Source organism: Bombus impatiens, unplaced genomic scaffold, assembly GCF_000188095.3.
Source record: "Bombus impatiens unplaced genomic scaffold, BIMP_2.2 scf_0136, whole genome shotgun sequence".
NCBI lineage: Eukaryota > Metazoa > Arthropoda > Insecta > Hymenoptera > Apidae > Bombus > Bombus impatiens.
Window position 1 is genome coordinate 3,109,351 of NT_176555.1, and position 16,809 is coordinate 3,126,159.

At 33.3% G+C, this 16,809-nt stretch overlaps 2 protein-coding genes across 4 annotated transcripts; both read left to right on the forward strand.

Annotated features, from left to right (window-relative positions):
* Window positions 1-3,952: 3,952 nt before the first annotated feature.
* Window positions 3,953-8,141, forward strand: LOC100741779 (la-related protein 6). Of its 2 annotated transcripts, XM_003487031.4 has the most exons (4): window positions 3,953-4,573; window positions 4,652-5,443; window positions 5,614-5,938; window positions 6,666-8,141. In XM_003487031.4, exons 2-4 carry the CDS (start codon window positions 4,682-4,684, stop codon window positions 7,220-7,222), a joined length of 1,644 nt encoding a protein of 547 aa, XP_003487079.1. In that variant the 5' UTR covers window positions 3,953-4,573; window positions 4,652-4,681; the 3' UTR covers window positions 7,223-8,141. The 2 variants fall into 2 exon arrangements, with proteins under 2 accessions (XP_003487079.1, XP_012237422.1); XM_012381999.3 differs by having other exon boundaries at window positions 3,953-5,443.
* A 504-nt stretch (window positions 8,142-8,645) lies between these two features.
* Window positions 8,646-15,424, forward strand: LOC100741659 (guanine nucleotide exchange factor subunit Rich). Of its 2 annotated transcripts, XM_012381890.3 has the most exons (17): window positions 8,646-8,892; window positions 8,969-9,143; window positions 9,505-9,612; window positions 9,683-9,838; window positions 9,910-10,224; window positions 10,285-10,376; window positions 10,446-10,719; window positions 10,828-10,980; window positions 11,061-11,261; window positions 11,352-11,715; window positions 11,793-11,998; window positions 12,064-12,405; window positions 12,468-12,957; window positions 13,028-13,322; window positions 13,424-13,899; window positions 13,991-14,351; window positions 14,433-15,424. In XM_012381890.3, exons 2-17 carry the CDS (start codon window positions 9,009-9,011, stop codon window positions 14,758-14,760), a joined length of 4,296 nt encoding a protein of 1,431 aa, XP_012237313.1. In that variant the 5' UTR covers window positions 8,646-8,892; window positions 8,969-9,008; the 3' UTR covers window positions 14,761-15,424. The 2 variants fall into 2 exon arrangements, with proteins under 2 accessions (XP_012237313.1, XP_003487078.1); XM_003487030.4 differs by having other exon boundaries at window positions 8,646-9,143.
* The last annotated feature ends 1,385 nt before the right edge of the window (window positions 15,425-16,809 follow it).

Consider the following 16,809-nt stretch of genomic DNA (forward strand, 5'->3'; position numbering starts at 1 on the left):
GCGATTATAAATGTTCGCGTCCTGGTTTCTCTCGAAACAACAAAATAATTACAGACAATTAATCTGCAACGCGACATTCGCTGACAATTGTAAAAGGAACGTTGTCATGGTAATCGAAAAATTCATTAGATAGTGATGGGCAAAATTCTTGTTCTCGTTCAGATTTTTTATTCTATATTCTGTATTCGTTATTTATTTATTAAATAATTATTTTGTAAACGATATATTTTAGAATTAAACATTACTTTCAAGATTTTTTATTTTAATGACGTTCGACGACGTTCGAAGAGGGCGACAATATGCGGAATTGGGAAAAATAAAAAGTTCCTAGCTAATAAATTCGCAATTTTCGATACGATCGATAAACGATCGATATTTGTATAATGTTCAAGAGGACAGGAAAACTACGTCTAGTGGAAAAACCAAACAGAGACTGCCTTATTTATTTTGAAGTTGGTATTCTATATGAAATATGCATGTAAAATTTCTTTACTATTTTTAAATTGCTTTCCTATGACAAAAAGATAAAAATATGATTTATACATATATTATGTTCCTTCCTTATAATCAATCAATTCCTTATAATATCGAATAACAGGTAACTGAGATTTTAGCAATTTTATTTTGTACATAGTTCCTATTTGTTGTTTTCGTTTACATTTTGAAGTGTACCGATATATATTATATTCCTGTAACGTGGTTGTATCTTACTAACAATGATAATTTATTTTTAGAGTAACAAGTAATAATATTGTTACGTGAAGTTATTTCATATAATAATATACGACATAATACTTTAAGGCTATTATTATTCATGCCATTCATTCTCCATAGTGGCCTTAGGCGATAGAACGTTTGACGAATATCCCTGGGCGAATATTCCCAGGTACGATTGATCGAAACAGCCAGGAAATATCGTTTTACTTTCATCTATCATTATATAGAATGAGTAATAACCAAGTTTCAGAGATTAATTATCAATTTCAATGCACGGAGTATGTAAAATTACATCTATTAATTTTATGATCATTTTTAAATCGATACAAAATGTACTTATTTTAATGTATCGTATCCTAATGATGTAAAAATGTTTATATATAGGTGATTGAACATTTATAAGTATCAGAACATAAATAATAATTGTATTTGTACAACGGAAGAACCAGCGTATGCTTGTAGAGGGAAATATGACGATGAATAAGAACACTGTACTATTTTCACTGTAATATGCATATTTGGTCGTTAAAAATATTGTTCCCGCCGGGTCTCTGCATTCTACTTATGTTACTAGTCTTTTAAAAGGTTCTCTTTTGAAATATCCCCTCAGGGTTGAATACACGAAGCACGCATTGGATACTAAATACATCTGCTCATACGGTGAATTTGGATGAGATTGATCGTAGAATTCCAATGTTCTAATTGGATAATTAGGAATTACTGTACAATTTATTAAGTTTGAAAATAATATCTCAGAATTTCATTAATAATACTTACAGAAGAACACTTACAGAAGAATACTTACAGAACTTACAGAAGCCAGTGCTAAATCAAGACTTAGAAACAATTAGTAGATTACTTAATTTTACATAAAAATTATACGCAATAGCGAACAAGATGAATATTAGTTGAAAATCTAATAAAGAATATTATCATCGCTAATAGAACGTGACAAACGGTTGTACAACACGTAATTATACTTGTCTTATAATCTCACAAAAGATAGCGAACGTGTAATCATTATCGTGTATATGTATATGAGCTAACCAACAACGATCTGAAAGAATGAGCGCTGCTTGAACAATCTACACTCTGAAAGGTTCGGACCGACAACTTACGCAATATACGAAGCCATACCTAAGAGGGTTATATAGTGTAGCTCTAAATACTTTTACGTAAATCTTAATCCAATTTCTTTTTTCGCGATGGTATTCACATCCTCGGCCCGTTCCTTTTGCTTCTTGAAAAAACGAACGTAAGATTAAAAGAATTTGTTTTAAGAATCACTTGCTCTATATTTTATCGTAATTGCGTAATTATTTTGTTGTTACAGAAATTTATCATAGCAATTATGATTCTAGATTATAATATAATTATGAGCCACAGTAGGTATAAAAAAAGTTACATGATTGCTGCGATTACATATGTATGTATTCATAACTGACTCGAACTATTAATTAGATTCCGGTGATTCATCGGCATCAATTTGACTATTATTACAGATACGTATAAATTGTCATGAAATAAATTTATTTTTGTATGTTTTCATTGTTATAAATGTAACCTTGATACATATAATTTTAGATAGACAATAAATGTCTTAATAATACGCTGAATCCTACTACGATAAATTATTGGTATGATAATATTTTCTGTGTAATTATCCCTTAATTGCGTTTTTCATAATTTTAAAATCAATCGCTTTACACCTCTGGTCTTGTTAAACATCGACACAAGAACCACTAACAGACTCATATTTGTGTAAAATAAATTTACCACAGAATTAAATATATTGGAAGATTTCCTCAAATGTTAGACATCGAATACTAAATATTAAATTATCATACGAAATTATCCTTAAATTGTCGTTTAAAATAGAGAATTAAGCTAATAAAATGAAACGATTTCTTTACGAGTGTTAAAGTTTGTGCGTGTTCGATACATACTATTTTACAACATTTACAGGTAAAAATGCGAATTCGCATAGAAATCCACAGTTTAGATATGATACGCTAATAAATTTAATTGAGTTTTTCTGTGCGTAGGTATTAATCTTAAGCGAGATTAAGAAGTTTTATATACGACAGGTGGTATACTGAAATAGACAAAGAGGCGGTAAGACGAAGATATAGAATGAACCCTTTCGATTCGACAACGATAACCTACGTATATCTTTGTCCTTCCTCGCCACAGGTATAGCCATACATGGTACCAGCCGCACTTGACCTATATCTTATTATGCTGGCAGCGTCCGGATGCAATGCGAAGCGTTTGTGAATAAGCCCGCCGGGTCTCTTCGAGGTTACCGAGGTTCACCACCACCATAAAGAAGTCCTTCCTTCCTGTAGCAGTCGTCTCGACATCCCGGCTTCCGCGACAGACGCAGACAAGGTCCAAGTAGTCGAGGAGTTCGCGTCGCTCTTCTAGTTTTACGTTTTTCCCAAACGCAGCCCACTGAAAGTAACGATTTTGAATGGAAATCTTTCTTACTCATCGGTGTCAATATTTACTTTTACGTGTAAGATATTGGAACTGTGCTTCTTACGGTAAGTAATTAACAGTAACACTGTTAATTTAACGTATTTGGTTGCTAATAATTTGACCGACTAATTGGATCCGTTCGTTTACCATCTCTCTAATCAGGTTCTCTTACTATCAAACCTTTAATTTGCTTTTATGATCAAATGTAATATCGATGTTATCTGTTTCGATGCTTTGGAGCAGCGCGAGATTTTAGGTCAATTTTTAATGATATCTTCAACTTGGAAATTTCGTCTTGCTATCTATCATACTTTTACAGAAACGTGTTAGAGACAAGATTGGAAACAATGTTTGACGTAACTCTTACATGTTATATTACACGTGCAAAGTATTACAGGCCTTGAATAAAAGATAATAATTTTTTATACGTTGCTCATTTCTCCTCTTACAACCTTGAATGAAAAGTCGCAACTGACTTTTTCTCGACCAAAAAGTCCTGACTGAATATAAAAGTATTTACATTTTGTAAATGATTCGATTAAAATAAACATGTATATAAAAGAACAGGCAAACTCGCTCATCAACCCTTCTGGTGTCTATATTTTTATTTTTCCAAGGTTTCGCCAAGTAATTTCTATCTTCCCGGAGCCTCACTCTTGACCGGTATTTAGGAAGGTCACGACCTCAGGGTAGGTTTGTCGCGAGACAAATATTCACGCATGCGCGACCTGTGGGCGAAAGTATTTAAAGAGGTGGACGCGCCTTCGGGAAGGCCACTCTTCCCCGAACTGTCACGAATCGCGCAAGTCCCCCACTTTCCTCCCCTTCCGAGGCGAACGAGCACGCGTTCCCAACGAGAGCGGGAAAATCGGCTCTTTTAGTCTATTTTCTCCCCCTTTTTGTAATCGTCCCTTTAACGCTATCATAGTCTCTCCCCTCCTTTAGAATCGTTTGTCCTCCATACTTTCCCTCTCCAAGAATCGTCAGTGTGCCATCGATTCGTTTAATAGACCCGCTGGTCTGTCTTCGCAGGTTCAATTTGGTATCGGCGAACGTGACAGGAAGGAAGAGATCACCGCCATTGGCCAGACGAATTTTTCTTCGAGGCAAACATCAACGTCTCGAGTTTCGAGTCATGAAAATATAATTCCATCGGAAGCAAATTGATCGTGAACATATTCGATTCTTCGATCTGACTTGGTCGTCTCCGTTTCAACTATCTTCGAGTGTGATCGATCGTAAGAAACGAACTATCAACGAAATTCGACGAATTTCTATCTCTAATATGAAACGCGTGATGTTCGTTTGACTGTTGGAAGGATCGGTTATCGAAATACGAGATATCGAGATACCGAAGATATTCTCCGAAGGACAGGTTGTAATTCAGTTTCTCTAATGGATTAACTCGACAAATATACAGTATATATAATCAACTGGACTCTTGGATATCCAGGGATTCATCGTCGAGGGTCGAAACGCAAACATGGAAGAGGTGGATGTTCAGCAAGAGTCGAGGGATCAAGTGGGCAACTTGATGTTTTCTCCACCACCGATGAAAAAATCCGACACGAGGGAAAGCATCTCCTCTGTAGACAGCGACGTGAGCCTTTCATTCGATCGAAGAGGCTCCAAAGGAGAAGAGGCCGACTTATCAGACAGTGGAAGTTCTGACAATGAGAAAAAAGTGAACGATGCGATGGAGCAACAGAAGAATTGCGATCCAGATTCGGGAGCAGATTCTTTGGAAGAAAATGTCGTTAGAGATCCAAAGGATCAGAAACAGCCAACATCGACCGAAGTAAGTACAACCACTCAAGATGATTTTGTTCCACCAAGCGACGAATTGGCCGAGAAGATATGCGCGCAAGTGGAATTTTACTTCTCCGACGAAAACATCGTGAAGGATGCTTTTCTCCTGAAACACGTGAAAAGGAACAAGGAAGGATACGTATCTCTGAAGCTTATCTCGAGTTTCAAACGAGTAAAACATCTAAGCAGAGATTGGCGGGTCGTTGGAGCTGCTTTGGCAAAATCAAAGAAACTTCAAGTAAATCCACAGGGTACCAAGCTACGAAGAGTCGATCCTTTGCCACCTTTCGATCAAACCACCCCATCGAGGACGATATTAGCCGCGAGACTCCCGGTAGAGAAGTTGTCGGTCGAATCTGTGGCTGAAATCTTCAGGCCGTGTGGAGAGATCGCTCTCATTAGAGTACTTCGACCTGGGCATCCAGCACCAGCTGAGGTAACATCTTTTTTTATCTTTCGCGCTCCTAATTGTTGGTACGTTGATTTAAAGAGTGGGAAAGAAGAAAATATGATTGAGATAGAAACTTATAAAATTCGTTTTTTTGAAAAGACAATCTTTGATAATCGTAATTAATAGGAGCAATCGCTTAATCTGTCAATTATCAGGTGCGACAAGCAATCGCCAAAAGGCCAGAATTGGCATCGAGCGAGGAGTGCGCCATGGTCGAGTTCACGGATTCAGCGTCCGCTCGTACCGCCTTACAAATGACCTTGGGCGATGCCAAGGTATTTGAGCTGCAACAATCCAGCGACAAGAAGAGGAAACAACAACCAGCAAAGAAAAGTGCCCTGACAAGATTGACCAAAGAGGAAGCTTACAACTCCTCGAGTTGCGCCAGCGGATCCGAGACAGAAGATGGAAGAGCCAGACATAAGAAACCCATTCATGGTTACCCAATGTATCACGCTTATCCGGGCCATCCGTTCCAAGGTTTGCAAATTACTTATTTGCTATGCTGTTTCTTGCGATGTAGAAGTTTTCGAGGCTCTCATAATTTGAATTCTTATACCTAATACACATTACTCATATCTTACGATATTCTAAAGAGAGGAAGATAACTTTATAGATATATCCTTTTTGTTCTTAAAGCATTACACAATTACGAAGGAAAAATATTAATTGTATCCAAATTTATTAATAAGAAACTGGTCACGAACAGTTACTTAGTTTTAAGCACAGAAAATGATTCATCAAATTCCTGCATCAGCTATCTGCATCATTAGCAAAATGTTTCAGTGCATTCCTTCAAATTTCTTCCATATAAAAAATATATTATTTGAAGTATCGTGCTAACTGTATACAGTGCAATAATTCATTCATTACTTTTCGCTTATTAACAGAAGTCAATGTAAAATAAATCAAACCCTTATTGTTATATTTCTGAGCTAAGTAACTCGAATCCTACATATCTTAACGCTTTGCTGCAAGTCAGGTAAGAGTTAAGCAAAAGTAAAATATTTTAATATTTGATGAACGAATTTACAGTCCTGCTGTCCTATCGCTTATCGATTATTATTTGAGATTGTCTATATTTTGCATAATTTTTTTAATATCATATATATTCGGTCGTCAAACAGTTTCACTGCTTAAGGGTTAAAAAAAATTATTCTCTTCCCCTGTATCTTCTAAAACTCACCCTATAACGCTATTGTTGCAGGACCCCCATCACCGGATGCATGGTTATCTCGTCGGTTGTCCGCTTGTTCTGTCTCTGGTTCAGAGAACGGATTCATTCTGCGTCGCTTGTCTTCCTGTTCCGGTTCAGGCTCCGGTTCCGAAACCGGAAGTTTCGGCAGACGTTACTCCGCTTGCTCTTCCGGTTCTGAGACCGGTTACTGTCACCCAGTTTTCCCGCCGAGTTACTATTATCAAGAGAATCGGCGTTTCTCTTGTTGTTCGAGTTCCGGCTCCGAGTGCAGTGGTGTTTGTTATCATTCTAGTCGCCGCGGGTCCGCGGATTACGGGCCATTTTTGAGAAGGTTGTCCGCCTGCAGCCGAGATTCAGCCTTTGACGCAGGTTCCAGGAGGCTGTCTCTATGCTCTTCCGGTTCTGAGCAGGGTAGCTATTGTCGGCCCAGAAGCAACAGTGGTATTGCGTTGACACATCTTCCAGAGAATGTGACGAGAATGCCGTCTGGACCAGATGGAACGCGTGGATTTGGCCGACCACCCAAAATGAACGCCATGCCACCGCCAATGGAACCCACCTGTTAGACGTCAATTACTCTCGAGAATTTCTATCGTAGATAGACCGTTACATATATTCGTTGTTTCTTGCTCTTTTTTTGAATGACCAGCTCTGTGTTTTTCAATAGATTAAACAAGAGATATATTTACATACACGTATATGTTTTTTAACGACTTTTATACAAGAGATCTCTGGAGTACAATCAATCGTTTACTTGAAATTAAGTAAAGTAATTGATGATGTACAAATACGTTGGTTAATGTACAAGTGTATTTACCATGGTTTAATGTATTTTGTTAGTTGTATATATATTACTGGATGACGTTATTTGCATTTATAGACGGATTGCATATTTTTCATATATGTATTGTTTTTGATATAGCATTAGAGAGTTTTAACAAAAATTGTCATTTAAAGCGATCTACATCTTATATATGTATGACAGATTTAATGCCCTCTTTGAAATTCATAATTCCATTCCATCTTACGAAATGATTTCGAACTCTTATAAAGGCTGCCTATAACCGCCGAAAATGAGTATGTTTAAAGATATTTATGTGAACTCTATTTGTCTGGATTACATATTATATTATTGATAAGAGGTCTGTGTCTAGAGAATATGTAAATAATAGTATTACAACAATAATGTTATTTGTGATAAGCGTCGATTTTACTGTAAGGGTACGTGAAAGTTGTATGAAGCCTTACATAAAAATGTTCGATCTGAGGTTCTGTGATATTGACGAATAATGTACAGACTTCGAACCCGCGAGTAAGTAGAATATACCTGTGTTAGACAGACGCGTTCTTATACTGTTCGTGATACTCAATCAGCAATGCATCTGAATCTGATTATTTAAGAGTATTATAAGAATATTCATGATAAATGTTAATTATGTAAACATTCTAGAACAAATATATTGGTACAACAATTTTTCAGTTGTACCAGTTTTGTATCAGATTTCGATCACTCTATATCGTACTCATATTGGATCTATAAATAAATTAATAATTATTTTATTTGTTCTTAATTTTAAACATTCTTATATATTTAAAAAATGTTTTAAAACGTTATTTTTTTAAATATTAGTTTGGAACCAAATTTTGGTAAGTATCGTGCATATAACATACATATATATGTATATACAATATCATATAAATACAAATTAGTAACGGAATAATTAAAACTTTTTACAATAAAACGAGCATCTTTCTATATAATTATTCTTAATTTATATTGGATTTTAAAAAATTAAATAATTTAACTATTTTCAAATATATATATACTACAAGTATACGCATATTGTATATTTTAATTTATATTGTTTTAAATCATATATTTTCGAATAATTTGATTTGTTATGTGCAAAATATTAATTTTTTTTAAATTAGACATATATATATGCATATATGTATAGCTAAGTTCACGCCGTTCACTTTTTTTGCTTATATACATTTATGTTAATTATTGTATACAAATCACATGAGAAACACGTATGCGTTCAAATGTGTATCTAAAATAGAGATTACACATAACACAGGGATTGTAAATGAGATGACATCGCCGTTTAGATAAGTAGTGCGAATAATGAGTTTTCATACTTGTAGGCTTTAAGCTACGTGGATGTCAAAAAACTTCACTTCGCTTCGTTACATGAGAAATGAGAAACCTAGTATGTACGCTTCGTGTAAAATGGTGAGGTTAGAACGTGTTTACTTGTCAGATTCTTCGAGGCAAAGAATGAAACCAAAAGACGACTTAAACATAACAGGAATGTGAACGTAAAAAAGGAACAATCCTAAGGCTAAATCATGTTTTTTCCTATTGGATGGCCACGGGTTCTAAATACTACAGAACCAGAAAAAATAACTGCGGTTGTTTGCAATAGGGATAAAATACTTTTTGCTGTCTTAACGACGGATACTCTTACCATCTGGTATTGTAAGGCATGTATTATAAATGTAATATTGTAATTTTATTATAAATGTCCTAAAAAATAAAATCATAGTCCTCTATAATGCATAATATCGAATATGAAAAGCATCTTTCTTTATTTATGAATTGTATTTGTAATAAATAATATTTCTACTTAGCAATTTTATTTCATTTATATTGAAATATTTTGATATAATTGTTGTATAATAGTTTATGTTTATTATAATTTCACCTGTACATATGTTTGTTATTTATATTTCTCATTTATTATGTATGTTCATTGACAATTTCTTCTTAAATAATGTTGTAAAAGACATGTATTACTTTAGTACAACTGTATAATTTATTGTAAAATATTAATTTTTCATATAGCCATGTGTGCCCATTGTGTTCATCAGACGAACTACAGATTCTTTAAAGAAACACGGTGACAATATTCTGGTACAATGGAGGCCAGACTCCAGTATGATGGTTATTGCGGTATGAAAAATTGTGTAACAAATTAAATTATATCGCAAGGAAGGATCTTATATTGTTAATTTGTTTTTAGACATCAGACAGTTATCTTTTATTTTATCGTTTGCAAGATACCAGTCCAGAGGGAAGGGGTCTCTACGAACAAAGAGACTCTCCAGTTACGAGCTTAAAAAGGGATAGTGCTGAACTTTTTATTAAAGAAGTTATCCCTTCCTTAGTTTTGACATTTGTAAGTAAATATACAAATATATTTTTCATTCGTAGATTAAATAATTTATAAGAAAAACTTTTTTTATTTAGGAAAAATCAGCTTGGATAGATGGTGGAATCAGTTCTTTAGTTTGCATACGTGATGAGCTTATGGTAGCTACAAAAACAAGTCATGTAATACGTCATAAGTGGGATGGTACAGTAAATCGAGATTATTCTCTTGACCTAAGAAGAATACCATTTAGTGTAGATCAACAAATATCTACTGTAGCTATACCGCTTACTGAAAACAATGTGTTTGTCACCGATATTGAATATTCTCCTTTAGTTGGTGGATTTGCAATTGTATTAAACACTGGCAAAGCAGCATTTCTCACAGCACAGTCATTAAAATTTGATCCTAATGTATGTCAATTATTGTTGATATATGTAGGTAAATAATTTACAACAGTATTATTTTTTTAGCAAGTACAAGGAATTTGGGCTAGGGATGTTGACGATGCTACCTGTGCAGCTGTAAATCATAAATATCGTCTTATTGCAATTGGAAGACAAAAGTATGCTCTCTTTACAAATTTTTGTCTTTTAAAATCAATTTGTGTAATTTATAATGTATATTTTATTAGTTCTGAGGGTGTAGTGTACTATGTTGATGAAACCACAGGAAGTTTAGAAATGTCACATACATTAAGTCTATCCTCAAAAGATTATCCAGGAAGACCAGGCCGTGTAAGATGTTTAAGGTGGACTCCTGATAGTTGTGCCATTGCACTAGCTTGGGAAGGTGGCGGCCTAGCAATATGGAGTACATTTGGAGCTCTGCTACTTTGTAGTTTAAAATGGGATTATGGTTTAAGAGTAGACTTAACACATGATAATCCTTTACATATCCACACAATGGTTAGTGAATTAACTACTATATATATATGATTTTATAATATTAGTTCTTGGTATTATTTAAATACATTTTATTTAGTTTGATTTTATATATATGTATATATATATTAGGAATGGTCTGCCGAAGGCTATCAGCTTTGGATGTTAAGAGAGTCTCCAACTCCTTCTTTGGTTGAAGAAAATGGAATTGAGGAAGCTAATTTAAAATGTTCTTTAATACAATTAGATTTTGTAAAAAGTCCTCTAACTATTAATCCTTGTATGGTACATATTCAAAACACGTATTTCCATAATTTCTATCTTTTATTAGTAACATTGATGAATAACAATGAATTTTTATATAGGGCCATCATGGACATTTATATTTACAAGGCGAAGATAGATTATATTTAAATCTTGGTGGTGGAGTTTCCACAAATATTTCAACTTTTCATATTGGTAGTGAAATTCCTAATGATTCCATAACACAGACACTTGCAGGTTGTAAGCAATGGCTAGTTGTTCCTATTCCTATTGCATACAGTGGTGCCAATTGGCCAATAAGGGTATTTAGTTCCACATGTTATGTGTAGATTGCCAAAATTTTTATACAGTGACACACTATGTATATATTATTAAATGTATATTTTTTGTAGTATACTGCTATTGATAATGAAGGTATGAGTATAGCTGTAGCTGGACGCACAGGGCTAGCTCATTATTCTTTACCTTCACGTAAATGGAAACTTTTTGGTAATGAAACACAAGAGCGAGATTTTATTGTAACAGGAGGGTTATTATGGCATCGAGGTTTCTTGATAGCCAGTAGTTATTCAATATTAGATGATAAAGACGAAGTTAGAATATATCCACGTGATACACGTTTGGATAATAATTACGTTAGAACTGTTAGAATGCCATCACAGGTATTACTGCTCAATACATTAAAAGACAGGCTCTTAACGTTTTGTGCTAATGCACAAATTAGCATTTATGACATGGTAATAGAAAGCAATAGTGGTAAGTAAGAATAAACGAGAGAAAATAACATTATGAATTACAGGTAAGGAAATTGTTTTAAAACGTTATTGTTTTAGATGCAGGAAGTATAGAATTAACGAGATTGCAAACTGTAGATATCAGTGGACTTTGTGTTCATCCTGCTTGTGTTGTAAGTGCCACTTTAACCACTATACGTGCAGAAACTGCTGGCAGTCATCCACATCCTGAAAGTCTTCTGTTGAACGTATCTGGGCGTCTTCTTATGGTTCAACGGGAACACTGTACTGATACTCCAGAAGTTGTATGTGAATAATATTTCTGTACTTAATATAAAGGATTTTTTTCTAATTTTATTATATTTTACAGCTATTTACGTGTAGTGCTCCAACAGTATTAGCTTCTTATGTAGAAAATGTTTGGGTACCATGGAGATCAAGAAGAGATAAACCTCATTTAACAGAAGCTCTATGGTTATTTTGCGGTGCTCACGGCATGCGTGTTTGGCTTCCATTATTCCCAAGAAATCATCAAGAAAAAACGCATACTTTTATGAGCAAGAGAATAATGTTACCTTTCCATTTACGTATTTATCCATTGGCTATATTATTTGAGGATGCCATTTTATTGGGTGCGGAAAACGACACAGTACTTTTTACTTCGGATACTAACTCCCCATTTTCGTTGCCATTCAGTCTATTAGAACTTACAGTAAGTATAATATCATTGGAATGCTTCCTTCTAGTTAAAAATTGTTGTCATTTTAATTGTAGAGTCAAGTCTATCTCCATCAAATATTGCGACAACTTATTCACCGCAATTTAGGATATCATGCTTGGGAAATTGCTCGTTCGTGCTCTGGACTGCCATACTTTCCACATTCATTAGAGCTTTTACTTCATGAGGTACTGGAAGAAGAAGCAACTAGTAAAGAACCAATCCCAGATGCTCAACTGCCTTCTGTGGTGGAATTCATCCGTGAATTTCCAGGAGTATGGGCTAGAGCAGTTGTACAATGCGCTAGAAAGACTGAAATAGCACTATGGCCTTATTTATTTTCTGTTGCTGGGCCACCTAAGAAATTATTGCAAGATTGTTTACAACGTCAACAGCTTGATACTGCTGCTAGCTATTTAATAATTTTACAAAACCTAGAACCTTCAATCGTTAGTCGGCAACATGCTACTTTATTATTGGACGCTGCTCTGGAACAAGGAAGATGGGAGCTGTCAAAAGATCTTGTTCGCTTCCTTAGAGCAATTGGTAACATAAAAAATTTGTTGTGCTTATACCGCTTTTATTATTTTTATATGTTTGTTTTTCTTTTTATAAGATCCAAACGACGTAGAATCACCAAGAACATCTTGGGGCGGAACATCAAAATTAGGCGGACCTCCTCAAACTCCGCCACTCTCACCTCATGAAGATGACTTATCATTAGTATTAGGAACTATGCAAGTTTCAAGAAGTCGAAGTTACAGTACTACTATAACGCCTAAAGTACAATCCGATTCAGTAGCCAAAGATATAGCTCCTTCTTCAATGCTTGAAAAGACTAGAAACGTCGTTATGAGACGAAAAAAGTCTGTACCTACAAGCACTCCTAAAACTGAAAAGGCTGATAGCAAGTATGTTTTAATTATTGAAATTAAATTCTAAAATAGATTTTGATCAAAGCTGTTAAAATATGCACAATATGTACTAAAATAAAGTGTTTATTACTTTTTAGAGAAGGTTCAGCCGAAGAATTTTTCATTGACGTAATCCTACAACGTCATGCCCGTCGATTACTCTCAGCAAAGCGGCTCGCAGATTTAGGCAGATTTGCTGCACGATTAGATTTTCATTTAGTTACATGGTTTGCCAGAGAACGCGATAGAGCAGCGAAAATAGATGATTACGTTGTAACGTTAAAAGCAGTGCATGAAGATTTTTCATTTGCTTATCCCGTGCTATCTCTTCCAACTTTACAAAAGTTTCGAAGATCTAGCCTTACCTCTCTACGTTCTATAAGATCGGTCAGTCTAGAAAGTCCAGAAGATGAACAACCGTTAAATTCTAGTTTTGTTGTTGATTTGCCTGATAGTGGTTATACTAGTTTACCAAGTGGAAGACCACCTTATACTACATTAATATCTCCTGTTGCAAGTTTAGAAACACAATTTCCTGCCACTGAAACTAAGTTAACAGCTAACATGTTACATGGTATTTGCATCATCTTATTACATAAATTTAATCAAAATTTAAAATCATTATTTTAAATTAAGTAAAAATAAATTTTGTTTCCGTTTTATAGATGCTAATAGCGTTCTTAGTGATAGCAGTACTATTTGGAGAGATGATACTGAATCAATTGTTGGAACTGGAGTAGGAACAGTATGTTGGGTTTCAGCAGATCCGGTAGAACAAACGGAAGTTCATAACGCTTCACTTTGTGCACCTATAAGTCGTGCAGAAGTGCAACTTAGATATCTTTTACAATTATTTTTGGAAGGTGGTTGCTTAGGATGGGCTGCAGTATTAGCAACTGTTTTACGTGATGCACCTGCTATGGCTAGAACTATCAGAGCAGCACATGCTCCTATGCAAACATTTGATTCTGTAATTAATTTAAGAGATGGTCTTCTTACATTAACGAAATGGTCTCATTCTGAATGGTATGTATTATATCAACAACATGTGTGTTTAAAACAAAAGTAGTTTAAAAAATTATCGAAAAAATTAAATTTGCATTTCAGTTTAGGATATAAACCTTTCATGTCCGGTATCCAAGGTCAGATTTCTTTGCTAAACAGACTAATTGTAACAAAACAACAACAAGAACAAGAGCAAATACCAGAGAGTCCTTCTCCTAGTCCAGCTCCATCAGCAAGTAGTAATCAACGAGGAACTTTATCTCGATCTCGCCATTCATCTATTAGTCATACTTCAGCAACTGCTCCGTTAGATGAAGACCGATCACATGAATTATCGCTAAAAGTGGAAGATGTAAATTTTCGAGGTAGTTATAGTAACCTCAATAATATGGAAAATGCTACTTCACAATCTACATGTGTGATCTCCTAGAGCAAAGGTGTCTTCTTTAAAACTCAAATGTATTGTGTTACGCATATATTCTAGCATTGGTAAGTAGATACAAAGATTTTCCAGAATTTTTCAGCTTTCTATGGAATGTGGTTAAATATGATAAGAATTTGAAATAAGAATTTGTCAGATTACTTTTTTGTACTAAGATTTTTCTTAAAATAATGTATAATATAAATACAATGAGCATTAAACCCCAAAATTTAACCAGTAAATTATACGTGCATTATACAAAAAAAGAACTTTAACAACTTTCGTCGTAATTAATTAACTATTGTATGATAATTATGTATACAATATCTCCGAAAATTTTAATATGTAAGAAAAGAAGTTACAGAGTTAATATTTGTCATTTTGTAAACATTTTTATGTCTGTAAATATGTTACTAATATCATCGAAAAAAGTACTGTTGAAATATTTTTAGGGCTATTCTAGTAACATTTAATAAGAAACAATAGAGTTCGGAGATACAGCAAAATATGACTGATACTATTTCTTCCTTTCTTCGTAGACAATATACAGAAATAATAAATATTTATATGAATGTAATTGATGTTAGTAGACTGTAGATTTAGATATGAGACAAACGAAAATAATGGACTCTAATATTTTATACATTGGAACATTACACTGACTGAATTGTGACTATATCGTGAAAAAATAATTTGCACTAATTCAATCTATTTCAATATAAGTTACCAATATAAATTACATACTTAGTTATAAAGTTATAAAATCTAATACTGACAAAATATAATTTTATTTAAGCGATAGTTGATAAAATAACATGGCCGTCCTATGATCTAAATTTCTTTCATACAGGTAGAAAATTGAATTTTGTGTGATGAAATTAACTACGTAACTATGTAAATTTAATGTCAATAACTGCATGATAGATATTGCTATAGACATTGATTTTTTATTAAGAGCTAATATGTTGGATGATACAAGATAAAATGATCATTATTTAAAGAGTTGTAATCGTATAACATAAGCTTTTTAGTTTATAATAATAGTTAATGACAAATATTTTTGTTTAAAAAAATTATAGGTTATATAATTTTACTAGTAATATGTCAAAATTATTTGTATGCTTAAAGGGAACACTAATACTCGTAAAATGGATTTTATAAGAATGAGATAGACGCATTTATGTTGTATAAACAATTTTTGAAATTATAATTTGTAATATTTTATTTGGAAGTAGAAGTTTTAATAGTGTAGATTAAAAATATAAAAGTAATACCATTAAAAGCTATAACTGAATGTCTTGCTAAACAGTGGAAACAAACTAATATGCAAGGTTACTTTATGTTTTACTTATGAAGAAAAGAGACTCAATGTTTTATTTATACTACATATGGCTAATATTTACTAAAATTATTAATTTTTTAATCTTATTTATATTTGCTAAGTTTTATTTTTGAATCTGGAAAATATTAATTTTATGTATTAGTTTCGAAATTTTAGCGTCGAGGAGAATAGGTTACTATACACAGTCAAAAACAATAATCAAAATTATTTATAAGTATTTATAAATTTAATTAATATGGGGAAATGGTCAATTGATAAAGAAAACTTATATTTAAACTCGAATACAATAGCTCCCTTGTTTCACAGTTTCTACATGTAATACAAATATATTTAATACTGCTTTTTTTATATATAGAAGTAAATACATTAAGTTAATAACCAAAATGTGCGATTCTCTTTTAATTAGACACTAGTCACTAATAAATCTCAATTTCTATGGATTTAGCAATGAATATTCGATTTTACCTTATATTAAAAAATTATCTTACATAATTTGTAGAAAGAAAAACTGTGAAACATTAATACATAGTAAGTTATTTATATATATAATATATAAATAAACAAATATATATATACATATTGTAACATAGATATTCAGAAATATATATTTTCCCATAAGTCATGTGGTTTCTTTTTAGCTTACCAATATAAGAATTAATTTTTATATGTATTTCAAAATGATAAAATGTTAATATAAAATTGTAGGACGAATATAA

What these genes read in the sequence shown, in the direction of transcription:
- LOC100741779 (XM_012381999.3), top strand. Translation starts at nt 4,682, where the DNA reads ATGGAAGAGGTGGATGTTCAGCAAGAGTCGAGGGATCAAGTGGGCAAC. An exon ending in GGCATCCAGCACCAGCTGAG is followed by an intron (nt 5,444 to 5,613) that starts GTAACATCTTTT and finishes GTCAATTATCAG; the next exon opens with GTGCGACAAGCAATCGCCAA. An exon ending in TCCGGGCCATCCGTTCCAAG is followed by an intron (nt 5,939 to 6,665) that starts GTTTGCAAATTA and finishes CTATTGTTGCAG; the next exon opens with GACCCCCATCACCGGATGCA.
- LOC100741659 (XM_003487030.4), top strand. Translation starts at nt 9,009, where the DNA reads ATGTTTTTTCCTATTGGATGGCCACGGGTTCTAAATACTACAGAACCA. An exon ending in CCAGTATGATGGTTATTGCG is followed by an intron (nt 9,613 to 9,682) that starts GTATGAAAAATT and finishes ATTTGTTTTTAG; the next exon opens with ACATCAGACAGTTATCTTTT. An exon ending in TCGCTTCCTTAGAGCAATTG is followed by an intron (nt 12,958 to 13,027) that starts GTAACATAAAAA and finishes TCTTTTTATAAG; the next exon opens with ATCCAAACGACGTAGAATCA.